Raw genomic sequence first — 18,281 nt, 5'->3', positions numbered from 1 at the left:
AGTAAAACCAGTTAAATTTATTTTATATGCAGTATTTTAATACATGTTACATAATTTTGAATACGAAGGACAACTTTCATATTTTATAGTTTTGTATGTTTAGGTTAGAATGTAATGCTAACAATATTTCAACGTAATAAGGCTCATTAACGTTTTAACCTGTTATTAAGTACTTATAACGTAATAATTATGATATAAAATAATCACTATGGAGTTCACAAGTTTGATCTTGCCTCTGACGAAAAATATATGCCGAACTTGTTTAAGTGAATTCAACTGCGATGATCCGACAATGTATATGAACATACAAGATTTAGTCGAACATGAAATGAATAAGATAAAACTTATTGATATATTGGTGTTCTTAAATTGTTTAGAAGTACGTACATCAAACTACTAAATTTATATTGAAATACACACTAGTTTCCATATTATTGTAACTGTACATTGTTTCAGAACAATGATGAGGAAAATTGGCCTCAAGGGATGTGTGCGTCGTGTGTTTCTACAGCTTTACTAGCTTATAATTTTAAGATAAATTGTCTAAAAGCTAATGTCACAATTTCTCAAATATTTACAGTTCAGTCAAACCCAAACCATTTACCACGCTCAGATATTGATACGATTGATATAAATGTTGTTTATCAAGACCATGAATATGACGTACCACTTTTTAGTAACCATGTAGCAATCAATTTTGAGCCAGAAGTACCTGAAAGTAAAGAACTAACGCCTTTACCACCCGTAACAGAAATAGCTTCAACGGAAAGGCTTCAATTAAAAGAAGGTGATAAGAAGTACGCATGTAGTTTATGTTCTAAATCATTCACAAGGGTCCACAGTTTGAAGTATCACATGGCTAAACATAGTGACTTTCGTAGATTTCTTTGCCCCAAATGCGGCAAGAGTTTCCATACATCTAGTGGACTGCGTCAACATTTATTATCTCATATTGATGTAAACCAATTTAAGTGTGGATTTTGTAATAAAACTTACAAATCGAGACAATCTTTAAAAGAACATTTCCGAGTAGCACATTCTAGTAATCGCAAGTTGTTTGTCTGTGTTACATGTGGTAAGAGGTTTACAGCAAAATCAACTTTAATGATGCATATTAAGAGTCACAAGGGATTAAAAGAATTTCCCTGTCCAGATTGTCCTAAATCATACACACGAGCATCTTATTTGCAAGCTCATAGGTTGATTCATTTGGGTCAAGAGAAGCCGAGGCCATTTGTTTGCATGTACAAGGATTGCAATAGACGTTTTGCTACTAAGCATTCTTTAGTAGTACATATAGCACATTCTCATACCGTGGACCGACCACATAAATGTGATATGTGCTCCAAAGGATTCGCCACAACCTCTGGTTTGAAAGTTCATAAGGAATCTCATACAAACATTGAGGTTACCTGTAGTATGTGCAACAAAAAATTTTCAAACAAAAGAGTGTTACAAAAACATATAAAGGCACACGGCACACAAAATGAAGTTGTTTCTACAAATGTTGATAATTTCTGCTAACCTACAAATTTGACTTCAAGATTTCAAGACTTCAATATTTTGTCATAACAGTTGAGTCTTAAATTGCTGAATAAAAAAAAAATGTTAAATTTTCATTAGACTTTTTTTTTTAAATTCCAAGTCCAATATAATGAAACTCAAAAAATGTATTGTATGTATTTTTGAGAAATGATAATAAGAAACAAAATTTATCTTTAAAATAAAACTCAAGATAATTGAATTGTACTTCTAATTAAAATTGATATACAAAAAAAAGTGAGCAGTTACTTTTTATGTTAAATAAAATAACTTTGATATAATAACAAAGTCTTTATTACTAGTTACAAGTGCACATTTAAATAAAAACAGTAATAGTGCTTAAAAGCAGGAATGCCGGCAAACATATACCTTTGCCCTTTATGTAATTAATAAATTTAGTTTACAGTTCAAATAACAATATGTTTCTCCGTACATAATTTTGATAACAAATACATCATTAACTTATGCATTATTTATAAAATGGGGTTTTTACAGTAATATATTATTTATAAACCTATATTGTAACTGATAAGCAAACATGCCATGCTAATGAAGTTAGTTTTCAAGATAACTCACAAACTATTTGACCTTGTTTTAATAGCATTTTTTTCCTTATATATATAGGTATATCACTGTATCAATTATTCTAAATAAAATTATCAATAAAAGAAACTCAAAGATAAATATTATATGTGTAATATAGAAAGTATATATATTTTTACAAAAAGAAAAAATTAAAACTTTTCCAAGAATCTCAGTGTAAACTATTTATTTTCCTAAAAGTTTATTCATTTGTTTATTTTGATGACCAATTTTTATATCTGCAACATCAACTTTATCCTGAATCTCATCTATTAGACTGTTCTGATGTTCTATTTCGTCTCCGAGAGCTATTCCTAGACCTTTAAGTCTCGATATATGAGTAACCATCTCATCCAAGTTAGCATCTAACATTTTATTTATACGCTGTGTATCTGATATGGGTTCAGCTGTTGCTTGTTGATCTAGTCCTCTCAAGCGGGTTGCTGGATGAGTACTAAAGTGATCCACTCCACCAGCGCTCATCGAGTTTATTGTATCATCTATTTTGCTACTATTTCCCGCTTTTGATATGCTAGAACTGGGCGATGCTTGGCTTTTAGATGGTGTTTGATCTGATTTACCAGACAAATAGTTTTTGAAACCGTAAAAAACAGATTTAATACCATTTAGATGTTTTTGACTGTAGCTTAAGTTTGTGTTTATTTCGTCAAGTCGTCTATTAGTGTTTTGGAGTTGCTCACGTTGGCGGGCTAGTTCCTCAGCTGTAGCAATTCCAATTTGCTCAGATTCACGCAATAAGCCTATACTTCTTACTGAAGAATCGAGAGTTCGTTGCTCGATTTCCTTTTGTTTCTCTAACATGGTTTGCCTTTGTCTTTCCAATTCCGCAATGTATGGAGATGGTGACGGCCTTGATTGAGGGGGCGGAATTCTTGATCTGTAGCTATTAACAAAGGTGTCATCATCTACGTCGTCTGCGTCGTCGCTGCTGAAAAGATTACTCGTATTGGTGATGTATTTGTGTTGCGCCATTGTTCAATATCAGCTCCTTACGTATTTTTGATACGATCGTAACGCACAAATATTAGCAATAAAATTGTTTAATCATCACAAATATACATAGATAAGTCTATGAGCTTGAAAATATTTTTTACATCACAACTTTCTTTATCTAGTATCCTTGTGTTAGAATCACAGAAATCACTTATTAATACATAATAACACTGAACAAAGAGTATATAATGAAAACTGAACGGAAATTAATAATGACCAAAGAGTATACAATAAATGATGACGGAAGGGCTGTTCTATCTGATTTTTTTTTTTTTTTTGGGATTTTATGACCTGGTATCTACAACCTTTAGGTCATCTCTTATTATTCATATACGTAATAATACGTCTATGAGCACATTTCATTAAATTGTTTTAATTGTATTCTTTATGTATTTATAGATGTGCTTGTAAGTATGTTCGTCTTGTAATAATTGTTTTAATGGCGGCGGGCGGGACAATAAATCACACTTATTTTCAACATCACTAAGTTCACTGGCCAACACTAGTCTGTCAATCAAAAATTTTTGACAATCGAAAATAATGTGTTCCACAGTTCCATCACTTGAATTACAATGTGGACAGGTTTTATTCGCAATAATGCCGAGTCGAGCAAGGTGTGACGGTGCAGTATTATGACCAAAACGTAGTCTATTTATGATAGTAATAAAGTCTCTAGTAGCATCTTGCATACGATGATACCAAGGTCTTGCAGGTAAACTTTCTTGTATGCTCCCATACCATTTTCCTTTCGTATCTTGATCTTTCTTCCACATTTCTAACCACAACTTTTGAGTATTCTGGTCAATACATTGCAAGTAATCGGACATAGGAACATTCATTGCATTTCTAACGTCAACAGCATTAACTCCTTCATATGCAGTTTTATCAGCCATTTCATTGCCAGAGATACCTTTGTGGGAAGGCACCCATAGAAAGAAAATTAGAATATTTTTATTATGGTATTGGTGAATTATTTGTTTAATGAAATAAAGTATATAATTAGACTTGTATTTAACTGTGAGGGTACTTAAAGCTGTTATCAAACTCAAGGAATCAGAAATTATTAAAAAATATTTAATGTTATTGATTTCGCGAATACGCATTAATGCCTGATACACTGCATATGCCTCTGCCGTAAATATAGAGCAGGGTTCATGCAGAATAAAACTTGAAGAAAATTTTGCTTGTGGATCATATAGAGCAGCATGTACATAATCACTTGCTTTGCTCCCATCAGTGTAGATAACATAGTACATTGTATTTTCCTCCAAAAATTTAAGCATTTCCGAATTATTGTTTATTGTCTGTTGAACTATATTAATTGGATGTGAAATACATTGATAAGAGAAAGAGTAACATGGCCATGGAAACTGTTTTCTAATTTTAGAAAACCTATTGTCTATTTCCAGAAGTATATCGGACAGTGTTGGAGAATTACCACATAATAGACCTTGTGCTGTTATTAATAGTCTTCTTGGTGTTCTATCTATATAAGGTACAATTTTATTTATTACTTGAGTATTGTTTGATGCTATTAGTTTGAGACAGTATCTTTCAGCAAGTAATATTCGCCTCAAAATCAAAGGCATCACTTTTGTCTCAACTTCCATGGCCCTTATGGGAGTTGAGCACATAGCACCAGATATTATTCTTAAAGCCTTATTCTGCAATATGTCTAATTTATTTACATGAGAACTATTCATATAAGCGAGTGAGCTATAATCTAAGTGACTTCTAACAATACTTTTATACAATATTGACAATATTTTAGGGTCTGCACCCCATGTTACGCCACAAAGTGATCTGATAACATTTAGTCCTGTGTGAGCATTTTTGGATACATATTTAATATGTTCTTCAAAAGTTAGTTTTGGGTCCAGTATTATTCCTAAAAACTTCTTTGAAGTGACTCTATTTATAATTTCATTATTGTAAATAACATTCGAATTTGAGGTTTCATTGCCAAAAAACATAACACTACTTTTAGAGGGGTTAATTTTTAAATGTAAACGATCATTATAATATTGTAATAGTTGAAATAAGGATTTGTTCATATTATCTATTGCAATCTCTAAGTTGTAATTACTGCTATATAATACAATGTCATCAGCAAATTGTAAAATATTTACATTCTTATTATTTACATATTTACAAATTTCACTTGTGTATATATTGTATAGTAATGGAGATAGCGTGGCACCCTGCATTGTGCCTTTTGAGGCACATTTGGGTCCATATAAAATATTGTTATGCCTAGCATAGATTGTTCTGTTGTTCAAAAAATTAAAAATCCACTTACATAAGTGCCCGGGCACACCCAACCTAGACATGATTTGAACTAGTATACCAGGATCAACACTATCAAAAGCACTTTGAACATCTAGGAATACGCAAACAGTGTTTAATTTTCTATGTTTTGCATTTTTCAGGTCAGAGATTAAAGAGGTGAAACTGTCTGCACTACTACGCCCTCTACGGAAGCCATATTGTATATGTGGAATGAAACACTTGGATTCAACATACCAGTCAAGACGGACTTTCACCATATTTTCGAATATTTTACCAAGACAGGATGACAAGGAAATTGGTCTATAAGAACTAGCAAACTCAGGAGATTTGTCGGGCTTAAGTATTGGGATAACACACTGCGTTTTCCATGACTGTGGAATAGATTTATTACGCCAAAGCAAATTGAGGATGCTAAGAAACAACTTTTGGGCAGATACATCTAACTTTTTAATTACTATGTAAGGATAATCATCTAAGCCAGGAGTTGTATTTCGTCTAGAGTGCAAGCTTGTTAAAAATTCAGACCATGAAAATGGATCCAGTAAAAATTTAGAATTTGGGTTGTGATTGTTGATTTCAAAAAGAACGTTCAGTTGATCTACTTCAATTAAGTTGCTATTATCTGATAATTTATCCAAGAGTGGAGATATAAACTCATTTGTATATGATTTATTCTTAGGTCTTATGCCTTTAAACATTTTAAATAAATTCCAAATTTTACTTATGTGAGTATTTCTATTAAAAGTGTTACATAAATTATTCCATCCAATTTTTTTCTGTTCTGAAATTGTTCTCTTTTTCTGTGCATCTTTTCTTTTGTAATTAATATAATTTTCAATAGTAGGCTCTTTTCTATATAGTTTTAGTGCATTATATGAAGCAATAACACTTTGTTCACATATACTATTCCACCAGGGAGATGGTGGCCTGCTTATGAAAGTGTTTGTTTTAGTGAGCTTTGGAATTGACATTTCTTTAAGAGTATCTAAATGAAGACAGAAATTATTATAGGTTGAAATAGGGTCATGTGATTGAAGTATGAGATCATTAAACATTGTTTTTGAAAGAGCTGTGTATGTTGCCCAGTCAGCTTTTTTATATATGAACCTATCTACAGGGGAATTGAGATGATATTTATCTACATGTAATAAAATCTCTGTTATTGTTGGATAATGGTAACTTCCCATTGTATCATCATGTACAGACCATTCACATAGTGGTGCGAGGCTGCCACTGATGAAGCTTACATCAATGGCAGAAGAAGTTTGTCTAGGGCGATTTATAGTTGTAGGTCTACCATCATTTAAAATACACAAATCTAATTCATCAATTAAATTAAATAACTTCTGACCTCTACCTTTCGTTGACTGACAACCAAATGCAATATGATGAGCATTAAAGTCACCACTCATAAATATGGGTTTTGGTAGATCATTAATAATGTAACGGAGTCTATTAATTCGTATACGCCCACTTGAAGGTGGACAGTATACACAGAGAATTGTTAAACTACTATGTCCTGTTGATACAGATACAGCAACTGTTTGAATGTCTTCATAAAATCTGGTATTTAATATATTATACTTAAGGTATGGTTTTATCAGTATTGCAACTCCATTATGTGCATTATTTGAATTTTTGTTGTAAATATTATACCCTGGTATTTTAAAATTATTATCTTTTAACCATGTCTCATTAAGAAGGCAAATATCAATATTTTGTTGTTTTAAAAATTGTATCAATAAAGGTTTTTTACTATTTGCACTTTGAATGTTATACTGCGCAATACGTAACTTGGATTGTGTAGAATTAGGCCCTACACAATCCATTATGTTAAGTTTTTTAATAATGCATCTTTAATAGTTTTAAAATTAGTGGGTATACTGTCATCTTTATTGGCTAATTCCACCAACGTCTGCACTAGGGCCATAAGTACATCGTTGTTGGAAATTATTTGACTTTTAAGGTCTTTAGAATGGACTGTTTTAACTTTATTTACATCTTGTACAGACTTATTTGCAGAGATATTTACAGACTTATTTACAATAACATTACTTTTTACAGGTTGTGATTTTGGTGATGGGAGTGGAGGGAAATCTGTTTCATTTGTGGTGACTTGTTTTGTAAAGGCGACACTTGCATAAGATATGTTGTTTTTCTTTTCGATAATCTTCTTTGTTTTAATAGGACATAATCTAGATATCGCGAGATGAGGTCCACTGCAATTTATGCAGCTGATTTCTGTTGGTTTATCACATTCCTTATACAAGTGCTCACCTCCGCAAATACTACATCTTTGTTTACCGTTACAAATCTTTGCTGAATGATTAAATTTAAAACACTTATAACACTGTAGTAATGGTGGAATGTATTCGAAAACTCTGTACGAGAATAGATCATATTGTACATTATTAGGCAGTACATTAGATAAAAAGGTTATGCTTACAGTCTGCAATGGAATGCGCTCTTGTCCTACTTTCTTTGAAAACCTTCTTATTGCCACTATTTCATAAATTGAAGAAAGTCTTGTGTAAAGTTCTTTGTTAGATATATTCGCTGGAACGAATCTAATGATGTCAGTTTTTTCAATTTGCGCTGCCGGTATGAACGCCTTCATGTTATATTTTGTGAGGAAAGTAGTGTTATTAATAAAGTTATTGGCCGTATTATATTGCTTAAAAATAACTGCTATTTTATTTGCATTCACCCTCTGAATACCCGTCACACCTTTTACATCCATTGCGAAAATATGATTTAAGTATATAGGGCTCTTGTTACCCAATCTATCGTCATTTGTGGATTCTACATATACTTTAAAATCTGTGTTTAGTGAGTTTTCCGGATACAGTCTTTTGTAATTCGGTTTGTAGTACGGTAAATACGCATCTCGCTCATCACCGCAGCCAGATGGTCCTCCTCCTTCATCCGTAGGCCGTGGCCGTTTTTTTGAGGCGGGCGGGTGAGACCCGCCCCCCTCGTTTACCTCCATTGCTATTGTGCTTTTCAGCAGCTAATAGCAATATTTTAAATACACTTTAGCTATAAAAAAAATCACTTATCAGAAAAATTTTAAAATTAAATTTTAAAGTCAGCCGCGCTTTTTCAAGGTTCCCGCCAAAGTCCCTGTTCTATCTGAGATAAGAGACCACAGATTATTTAGATATATTCAAAAGACTATAATTATGTAGACCTACTTCTATATTACAATTGTCATTTGACTACATTCTATAAATTAGAATTACGATTTGTGCGAGCTAAGTGATAACGATGACTCACTATTTTTTTAACCATCTACTGCATTATTTAGTTAGCAAACAAGAAAAAATAAGTTGCACCATAAGTAGTAAGAAACGAAACAAAAATGATAACTGTAACTTCTAAGTATGAAATTAATTTCTGTATATTATTTGTGATATTAGCCTTAGTGAAGTGTTACGAACTTTAGTAAAAAATTATTAGACAATTTGTTTAATTTTTATATTAAGCAGATGGATGAAGATCATGTCTAGTTCGGATCTTATACTATGGCTGCGTTCCACTTAACGCCCGCAAAGCCGTCGAAGCATCGACCACGACCACTGAAATTACGGTTCCACCTAACGTAATAAAAGCCGCGCGCTTTTTTGCCTAATTTTATAGGTGGAACGTATATGTGAGCTCTGTGTGCTCTCAATATGGTGCCATGATAAAATCATGTGGCTGCAGAGGTTGTGAGTAAATATTTCGTGGATTGGAGTAAAATTTAATTTGACATGGATTCCCGTGAATTTTTCGTTGCGATTTTGACAAAACGAATGAGAGATCATGACTTCGAAAGTTCATCAAGTTCTGATGACATTCAGAATTTGCCATTGCTTGCGACGACACGGGCCTTAAGTGAAATGATATAAAGGGCGTTACAATCGTTACGGGCGTTTAGTGGAACGTACCTTAATACTCAGTCATATTGCAATTTGTCGCAATCCGGTGTCAAATGTGACAATTTGTTAAATAATAAAAAAGTTAATAAATATAAAGGTAAATAATGACTAAATATTGGTAAATGCCAAATAGTTGTTATTATATTTCGAATATATTAAAGTGTTATATATTAATTTAATCTTTAAAAGTAAAATTTTTTATAAATGATTATAAGTCCATCGTGGTAAAGTTCGTAAACAAGTTTAATATCTATTGAATTGTATATTATGGTTACGAAAATTTAAAGAAACAATATAACAACAAGCAAACTATTATTTGTGGGTACGTGCAAGATGATGGCTGGTAAAGGTCTGTGATATTAAATTATCGTATTCTTAATCATCTTTGAAGAGAGTAATATGGTTTTGAGATACCTAGACGAAATTTTCAATACTTACTACTTGTAGGCTTATATCAAAATCAAGTCAGAACGAAAAATTGTATGAAGATCACTTATGATTTTTTTTAATTATTTCAGTCATGGAGACAGAAGAACAGAACAGAATAAGATTTCAAGTGGAGTTGGAGTTTGTACAGTGCTTAGCTAATCCTAATTACATACATTGTAAGTTTTCAAACTAAGCATCTATAGTAACAACCGCTCCCGGTTCAATATCCGCATGTTATAGATATACAAATATCATTAGTACAAATATTTCTTTTTGGTTTGGATTTCTGTCCTGTGGGTCTGCCACCCGTGCTTCGGAGAGCAAGTTAAGCTGTCCGTCCTTGTTGTTATCATAAATACCTGATAGCGATTGTTACTCATAGTGGAGGAAGCTCCAATCCTTCTTCTACATGGAAAAAAGATGCCTATGCCCTGATTCATATCAATTGATCAACATTTGTAGTATTTATTTATTGTATTGTGAATTCATGACTGATCCCTTGGTGCTGACAGTAGTTACCCTGCTTTCTGCTCGAGCGTTTCAGGATTTATTTGTACCTTAAGTCTGTTGTAGTATTTATATAATATGTAATTGATGTGTCTCCAGAAAACATACAGCATTGTATATGAAGAAGCAGTGTATACTTTGCCATTTACTTACGATCTGTTGAATATGTTATCTATGGTTCAACTACCTTATAATAAATGACGGTAGTAGAAAATGCAGATAGGAAACGTTTAGCCGTTGTCACTTTGAGTGACATAGCGTTGTGTACTTTCGCCGCGTGCGGTTGAAATCCAAAAATATAGTTAAGGACTTCCTGCAATGCTGTATGTTTTCCCTCTCGGCATATAATATCGGTTTTATTGTTATGTAAAACCGTTATATTGATGTGCCTCCGGAAAACATACAGCATTGTATATGAAGACGTGTTTTTTATCTGTTGGTGAAATATGTATATAAAAACAACGCTATGATGAATAATAAAAAAAGACTAATAAAACTTTAATTAGATGAGATTGAAATCATTTATTTTTATTTTAGGTAAGTAATTCATTTTCAATTTTTTAACAAAATTAAATGATAAACTGAGTGATACAAATTTTACTCATTGCAAAAATCTTAATTATTATCTCTTGATAACTATCTAGATAAATCATATAAATTTATAATGCTGTGAATGTATTAATAAAATAATTTTTAACAAAAAAAAACCGACTTCAAAAAGGAAACTAAAAAGTGAAAAATAAATTTACTTAGTACAAAGTAATTCGTATTTTGATTTAGTTAATCAGAAATGATTAAATAAATATTTTATAATTTTGAAGTCCGCAACCTTTTTCCCTCGTGACAATCTGTCTGCTATTGTGTTGTACCTCCCTGGCAGGTAATGTGCCGATAGAGTTATCTTGAACTGGTCTGTTGTCTAGTAATGCCAACGATCTCGTTCCGTCCTCTTTCCGAATGTTTGCGATTAAGGTTGGATTGTCCGATTGGACGAGTATATGGGATTTGCTTAACGCAGTGGCGTTTGCTCTGATCGCTGCCATTACTGCATATAGCTCTTTCTTGGTGCTGTGCCATCCTCGTTGCAGAGGAGACCAAGTTCCCCACATTAGATGCCCATTTAGATGAGCACCCCAACCCAAATCCGAACGTCCATCGCTAGGAAATGAGTAGCCAGCTTTTCGTGTATTATCGAAGAGTGACGTGTGGCGCCGAGCCACCATCTCATCTCTTTGATACACCACGTAGGGGATTCGTTTCCTCTGTCGTGGTTGCCTCTTGTTGAAATGTCGAAGAAAGATTTGTGCTTACCGACAATGTAACCTGCCTCGGGGTATTACAAAGCTGGCGAAGTTGAATTGTCCCAGTAGGCTCTGCAATACGCGGAGCGTTATCTGGCCTCTTAAAAATGTTCGATGAATGCTTGCTTTGAGAGTGTGTATCCTCTTTTCCGGTAATGCCATCCTGTTCCTTGCAGTTTGCCAGCGGATGCAAAGGTATTCTAGGTCTTGTGTCGGTGTTAAGATCGATTTATGGTAATTGAGTATCCAGCCCAGATATTTCAAGTGCCTCACGGCCTCCGAGGCCTGAAGACATAACTTGGGTTGGTCTTGATTGACCAAAAGGTAGTCGTCTAGGTAGACTAGTACACGACATCCCTTGGCACGCAGGGTCTCCGCGACCCAGCATGTTACGGACAAAAAAAGACGTGGCGCTGAAGCCAGGCCAAAAGGTAGGCATGTCATCTCGTACAATTGACCTAAGTAACTGATCCGAAGAAATGGGCAGTAAGTTTTTACTGCAGGTACATGAAAGTATGCCTGAGATATATCTAATTTTATCACCCAGTCCCCCATGTTTTCCCTTTCGGCACATCGTATCGGTTTTATTGTTATATAAAACCGTTATATTATGTATCATACCAAAATCATACTTGGATTAAGTTATCTTAGGATTAGTCGAATGTGACATTGACTTTTTGACATATATTATATTTAAATATATTGACATAGGTATGTTATTTTTATTTATAAAGTAATAAACTTTTTATAAAATTACTTCTATATGATATTTAAAGATATACTTTACGTATGTAACTATGGAAGAAAATAAGTCATTTCATAACCAATAAAAGAATGCAAAATATTTGTTTGCATAATCTTGATGGATTAACTTATATTTATATATAACATGTTATTAATTGAATGCACAATTTTGATAAAATAGTGTAAACTTTTTTAGCTATTGTAAGCAGCTGTTGTAATACAGAAAAGTTGTGCAGTAAATTAAAAATAAAATGAAAATCTGTAAATTAACAATTTAAGTCAAAAGGGTTATACGAACACTGGTAGAACTACTGTTAAAGGACACAAAAAGACTTTAATTGAGGTAGGGCACAGCAGGAATTTCCTGCTCAAAATATGGAGCAGCCCGACTGGGGTAGTACCTTGACCTTACAGAAGATCACAGCTAAATAATACTGTTTTCAAGCAGTATTGTGTTCCTGTTGGTGAGTAAGGTGACCAGAGCTCCTGGGGGATTGGGGATTGGGTCGGCAACGCGCTTGCGATGCTTCGAAAAAAAAATAAAAAAAAATTACTCTCTAAATTTTTTTTTTTAACGGGAATAAATCTATATTTTATTTTTCTTTTTAATACTTTGTTATTATTTCTAGTTTTAGCACAACGCGGGTACCTTAAAGAGCAGCCCTTCATCAATTACCTCAAGTACTTACAATATTGGCGTGAACCTGAGTATGCTAGATATTTAAAATATCCAATGTGTTTACATTTTCTTGAATTATTACAACACGAGGCATTTCGGAGAGAATGTGTATCAGCTCAGGTTGGTATTTTTACTAATTCTTTACAATATATAATTTAATGTATAAGCTATGAGCAATTCCAAAATAAATACTAATGCATGTGAAAATAAATTCAAGTGCAAACTCACATCTAAGACGGGCTTAACTTGATTTTCAGCATTCATTATACTGTCCGTCAGAGACGGCTTGTGACATTTTCTGGTAGTGGTTCCAAAATCCATTTCGTATATTCAGCTTCACCAACACTGCCGGCGCTAGCACCTAACACCACACACGGAAAACAAAATAGTTTTTTTTTTTTTACTTTCTTTACATTCACACATCAAGGTGTTTTTAAATATTGATCAGATTTAAAAAAATGCTCAAAAGGATTTCATACTACATTTTTGATTAAGTGCGATTTCAGGACGTCGTGGTCCCTTAGCTTTCAGTTCGAGGCGCATTTCGAGAGGCTTATATAAAAATATACATTGATTAGATAAAATATACATTGTATTGTCGATTTTTAACACAATATGTCGCGCACAAATTAATTTTTAATACTTATTTAAAAGAAAATCTGCAAAATAACTTACGAAGCCGACACGTTTAGTTGTATAGACAAGAATTTAAGAACGGATAGTGCATAGTCAATTTATTCACGTGGTGCGCGGCGCGGCCGAAACCACGGTTTGATAAAGTCGCTCGTGAGCTGCGCTTCAGATTAATCTAATTTCTTATACGAAATTGTTTGTTTCACGCGTCGGCCTGTGTCGATGTTTCTCTTTCGCACTCATTGAATACAGTGCTAAGAATCGTCCTAAACTTCGTTTCATAGGAGCGCAATCGCTGGCGTTCCACTCACTATTACTTGACGACAAATGTACGGGTAGGTTAGGTGTAGATAACATAATAGACTATTGTATAGGGATAGTAGAATAGAAAGAATGTAACGTATGGATATGGCATAAGGTATGTATTATAAAGAAATATAGATTCAATATTACCTATGTCATTTTCGTGGCAGTGCACTGCACCAGTGCTCTTTAGGATGAGCCGCCTCTGCTATCCGCACAAACTTAATGAAGATCCTCAGTCTAGTATAAAATGAAATTAGAAATACAATCACTGTGTTTCTACATAGACTTTAACATTTTAATATATAATATAAATATATTTAAACATTTAAATATATATTTATACAAACAATAGCATTTATTTGTTGTATATTTATTATAAATTTGTTGTAACTTGTACACCTATGCTGACGCTAGACCTTTTCCATTGCTCTAAGGTTGCCTGGAATAGATCGCTTTTTAGCGATAAGGCCGCCCTTTGTACCTAATGAATATATTGTTAAAATTTTCTCTCTTTGCTATGTATTATTTCTGTTTTTGGTGTACAATAAAGTGTATTATTATTTTTACTATATTTCCTATGATAAAGCATATTTTAAAAAAGAGTTGATCTATCTTGGTCTTGGATTTTCACCATCTTTTTTTTTCTTACTAGTAGATATCAGTGTTAAACCATTACTATGATTTTATTCATAGTTATTTAAGAGTTTATATGTTTAGGTCATTTAAAAGCATTATATTGAAAATTACAAAGAAATTATTATAAATTAGTATTATTTCAAGAGTGCATTAGAAAAGTGTAACACCCACTTTGTTAGAAAGAGTTTACCATTCCCTTTCTTGGATTCTTTTACAAAATACACCTACATATCATTATTACAAATAACTCTTTTAAGATTCCACAAATGTCCTGTCTCTATAGTTTTAAATAGATGTACCAAAATAACAATTTGTTTCTTATTTTAGGTTTGCAAATTTATGGACGACCAAGCAATTTTATTATGGCAACACTATACCAGACGTCGTACGCGTACCTTACAACCGCCGGACGCTCCAGCGCCGCCCGCGCCTCCCGCACCCCCTCAGCAAGGACAACCAAGACAACAATCATGAATCAAAATGTAAACTGAACTACGTGCAATCTCGATACTGAATTTTGCTAAAGGTCTACGATCAGGGATTTCCAAAGTGGCTGATTTCGACTCCTTGCGATCAAAATGGTGTTTTTACGGGTCAACGAAACCCATGAAGATTTTAAGTTAGTGTATTCTAGAGATAGGATTTTTAAACTAGGCATTTTGTCTACGAGGGCTTCGAGGGCCTAGAATAGTTTGGAAGTCCCTGATGTAGATGATTTAAGAAGTCAGTTTTATATCTTAAACAATATAGATACGGATTTAACTAATAACTGGATTTAATTTTAAATAAAATGTATTTCAATAACATATAATACAAAATACCAACAATTGAGCCCATACGTTTCTAAAAATAATCTTTTTAATCCTTTCCAATCTGACTTCCGATCTAGTCATAGTACGATTACTGCATTGGTGAAAATTGAACAGGTGACACTGTTGGACTTCAGCAATGTATTTAACAGCGTTGACTTGAGCTTTGATTTATTTCTGGCTTTCCTTGTGATTTAATATATCTCCCGAGGTTGTTGACTAGGTTCTTGAAACCTAATAGGACGTGGGCAAAGAATTCACATTAATAACACCAAGTGGGACTGGCGTTTCTTAAGTGCCGGCGTTCCACAAGGTGGCTCGTTGTCTCCTCTTTTAGTTCCAATTTTTATAAATTCTATCACAAAACATTTTCATTATCACCTGTGTGCTGATGATCTTCAACTTATAGTCATCATTAGTACTATCAATACTAATGATAAAACTCGTGGTTTGGAACTGATCCCGAATAAATCACAAGCAATTATAACTGGTAGTCATTCCTATACTTCAATAGTAAAATCCTATACGTTGAAAATTAAAATACGATATTATTTTTATTGAATTGTCTAAAAAATTATGATAGTCAGTTACTTGTAATGAACTGGATGTGACATTATAAACTGTCTAAGACTGATAAACTAAATTGTAAGATGCGCAACATAAGTGTTTTAAATAAAACGTTACACTTGAATAGTTATTTTATTGATTTCTTAATTATATTTATATCTATACTAAACCGTATATATTCTTCTTCCGATCTGTTTGACCGACGATCTACGTAAGATAGCCGTTATAGGCTGGATGGGGATTGCGGAAAACCGGGATGTCTGGCGAGAACGCTTGAACTTGAAGAACTTGGGGAGGCCTATGTCCAGCAGTTGACTGTAATAGGCTGAACTGACAGACTATACTACCTATAGTTCCAATAATTATACTTATATTGCTCAAATTAACCAATTAAATACTGTTTTTTCGAGTAAATGAAATATATAAATAAATATTTTCTAAATATAACATACACACGAAAGTCTATTCCTATGGTAAGCAAATTAATGCTTGTGTTATAGGAAACAGCACGCTGATATAGCTAAATAGTTTTTTGTTTTTTTAATATATGAATATACATAGAAATAATACATATATAAATGTATGAATATAAATATTACACCTAGACACTGGCCGGAATTGAACCGCAACCCATACCAGAAAAAGCAGGGTCACTACAAACTGCATCAATGAGATAGTCATACCGACTGTTACCTTACCCTAAAACTAGAATAAAAAAGTTACCTGTAGCTTCAAAAATGTTGTATTTCCATTCTGCGCAAAAGGGAACACAATAAAAGAATACAACAAATTATTATACAAATGTAACGTGAAGTGCAGATAAAGAAACTGCATTTGATGGTATCATTGCGACGATATGACGCCTATGCAATTTGCTCGTATCTAGCTTGGCGTCATCTTTAAATTATATTTTTGTTAATTTGATTATTTTAGAAACTTTAAATTATATTTTCGTTAATTTAATTATTTTAGAAATTAATTATTGTCCGCTAACCGACATTGGGGCAGCGTTGTGAATTATCTCTGGGCTCTGATCCTTCTCCTAACATGCAGAAAGAGGTCTATTTCCAGCAGTGGAATATTAAAGGCTGAAGCGTAAGAATTTGATTTGTTATGTTAATTTGGTATCAGTTATATATTTATTTATTTACTTACAGAAGAAAAAAAGATACAATTTATGTGATAAACAGTGCAGCAAAAACAATGAACAGTTAGTTTTATAGTTTCGATTAAAGCAATAGATTTGGTTAGTTTATCGTACGTCGGCCAAAAAAGTGGTGTACCACACTAAGGTTGAATACCGCTTGCAGATTCATAGGTGATAAACATTAGTTTCGCTTGCAGATAGATGTGACAACTTCTATTGCCGTCTTTATCTGATTATTGACAACGATATTATTTATACCTAATAGAGTTTAAAATGTCACGCATAATAATGACGTCTCTCTTCCCGTGGGTGTCGTAAGAGGCGACTAAGGGATAACAAGGTTCCACAACCACCTTGGAACTAAAGAAGCCGACCGATGGCGGGATAACCATCCAACTGCTGGCTTTGAAATACACAGGCCGAAGACGGGCAGCAGCGTCTTCGGTGCGACAAAGCCAGTACTGCGGTCACCAACCCGCCTGCCCAGCGTAGTGACTATGGGCAAAACACATGAGTTCACGTTATTTTTGACGTAAACTTGTGGAGGCCTATGTCCAGCAGTGGACTGTTTAGGCTGTAATGATGATGATAATGATGAATAATGACGTATGAATACTTATCAGTTAGGTTTACGTCCTTGGGTTACGAACCTTGTTGTAATTTTCGATAACCAGGAAACCAAATCAAAACTGGTTCACTACTTTCTTGGCCGACCGTATCTACTAACATTTTAAAGGCGATTCATGACGATAGATGTTAGTTATTTATAGCAAAAACTACTTAACCTTTTGCAATGAAACTTGTTAAGTATATGAATGGAATGTGAAGGTCTGGTATTCAGGGTAAAATACGCTGACTTTTTTTCTAAGCTGTCCACCGAATTATATTGGCGTAGGCAAAACCACAAGGTAAGGTCGGTCCCGGTTGTTATCATGTACACCTGATAGCGATCGTTACTCATAGTAGGGAATATATCCGCCAACCCGCATTGGAGCAGCGTGGTGGATTAAGCTCTGATCCTTCTCCTACATGGGGAAAGAGGCCTATTACAGTGGGATATTACAGGCTGAAGCGAGCGAAACCACAAGGTAGGAACGGGAAGTAAGATCGTCAATGAGTTGTATTAGGATTTCGTAGTCAATAATATGTAATATTCGTTACAATGTTATAAATAAA

General features: G+C 33.6%; 3 protein-coding genes across 3 annotated transcripts; 2 read left to right on the top strand and 1 right to left on the bottom strand.

Annotated features, from left to right (window-relative positions):
* Positions 1 to 102: 102 nt before the first annotated feature.
* LOC123663218 (gastrula zinc finger protein XlCGF26.1-like) lies at positions 103 to 1,617 on the top strand. Its single transcript, XM_045597914.1, has 2 exons — positions 103 to 379; positions 457 to 1,617. The coding sequence occupies exons 1-2, from the start codon at positions 209 to 211 to the stop codon at positions 1,522 to 1,524; spliced, it is 1,239 nt and encodes a 412-aa protein (XP_045453870.1). The 5' UTR covers positions 103 to 208; the 3' UTR covers positions 1,525 to 1,617.
* A 677-nt stretch (positions 1,618 to 2,294) lies between these two features.
* Positions 2,295 to 3,393, bottom strand: LOC123663430 (synaptosomal-associated protein 29). The gene has a single exon (XM_045598112.1). The coding sequence runs from the start codon at positions 3,115 to 3,117 to the stop codon at positions 2,311 to 2,313; it is 807 nt and encodes a 268-aa protein (XP_045454068.1). The 5' UTR covers positions 3,118 to 3,393; the 3' UTR covers positions 2,295 to 2,310.
* Positions 3,394 to 9,680: 6,287 nt separating this feature from the next.
* LOC123663229 (mediator of RNA polymerase II transcription subunit 31-A) lies at positions 9,681 to 15,248 on the top strand. The gene is made up of 4 exons (XM_045597923.1): positions 9,681 to 9,696; positions 9,866 to 9,952; positions 12,958 to 13,127; positions 14,910 to 15,248. The coding sequence occupies exons 1-4, from the start codon at positions 9,681 to 9,683 to the stop codon at positions 15,054 to 15,056; spliced, it is 420 nt and encodes a 139-aa protein (XP_045453879.1). The 3' UTR covers positions 15,057 to 15,248.
* The last annotated feature ends 3,033 nt before the right edge of the window (positions 15,249 to 18,281 follow it).

This window comes from Melitaea cinxia, chromosome 20 (assembly GCF_905220565.1).
Source record: "Melitaea cinxia chromosome 20, ilMelCinx1.1, whole genome shotgun sequence".
In the NCBI taxonomy this organism is placed as follows: Eukaryota; Metazoa; Arthropoda; class Insecta; order Lepidoptera; family Nymphalidae; genus Melitaea; species Melitaea cinxia.
This window is presented reverse-complemented; position numbering and strand designations above follow the sequence as displayed.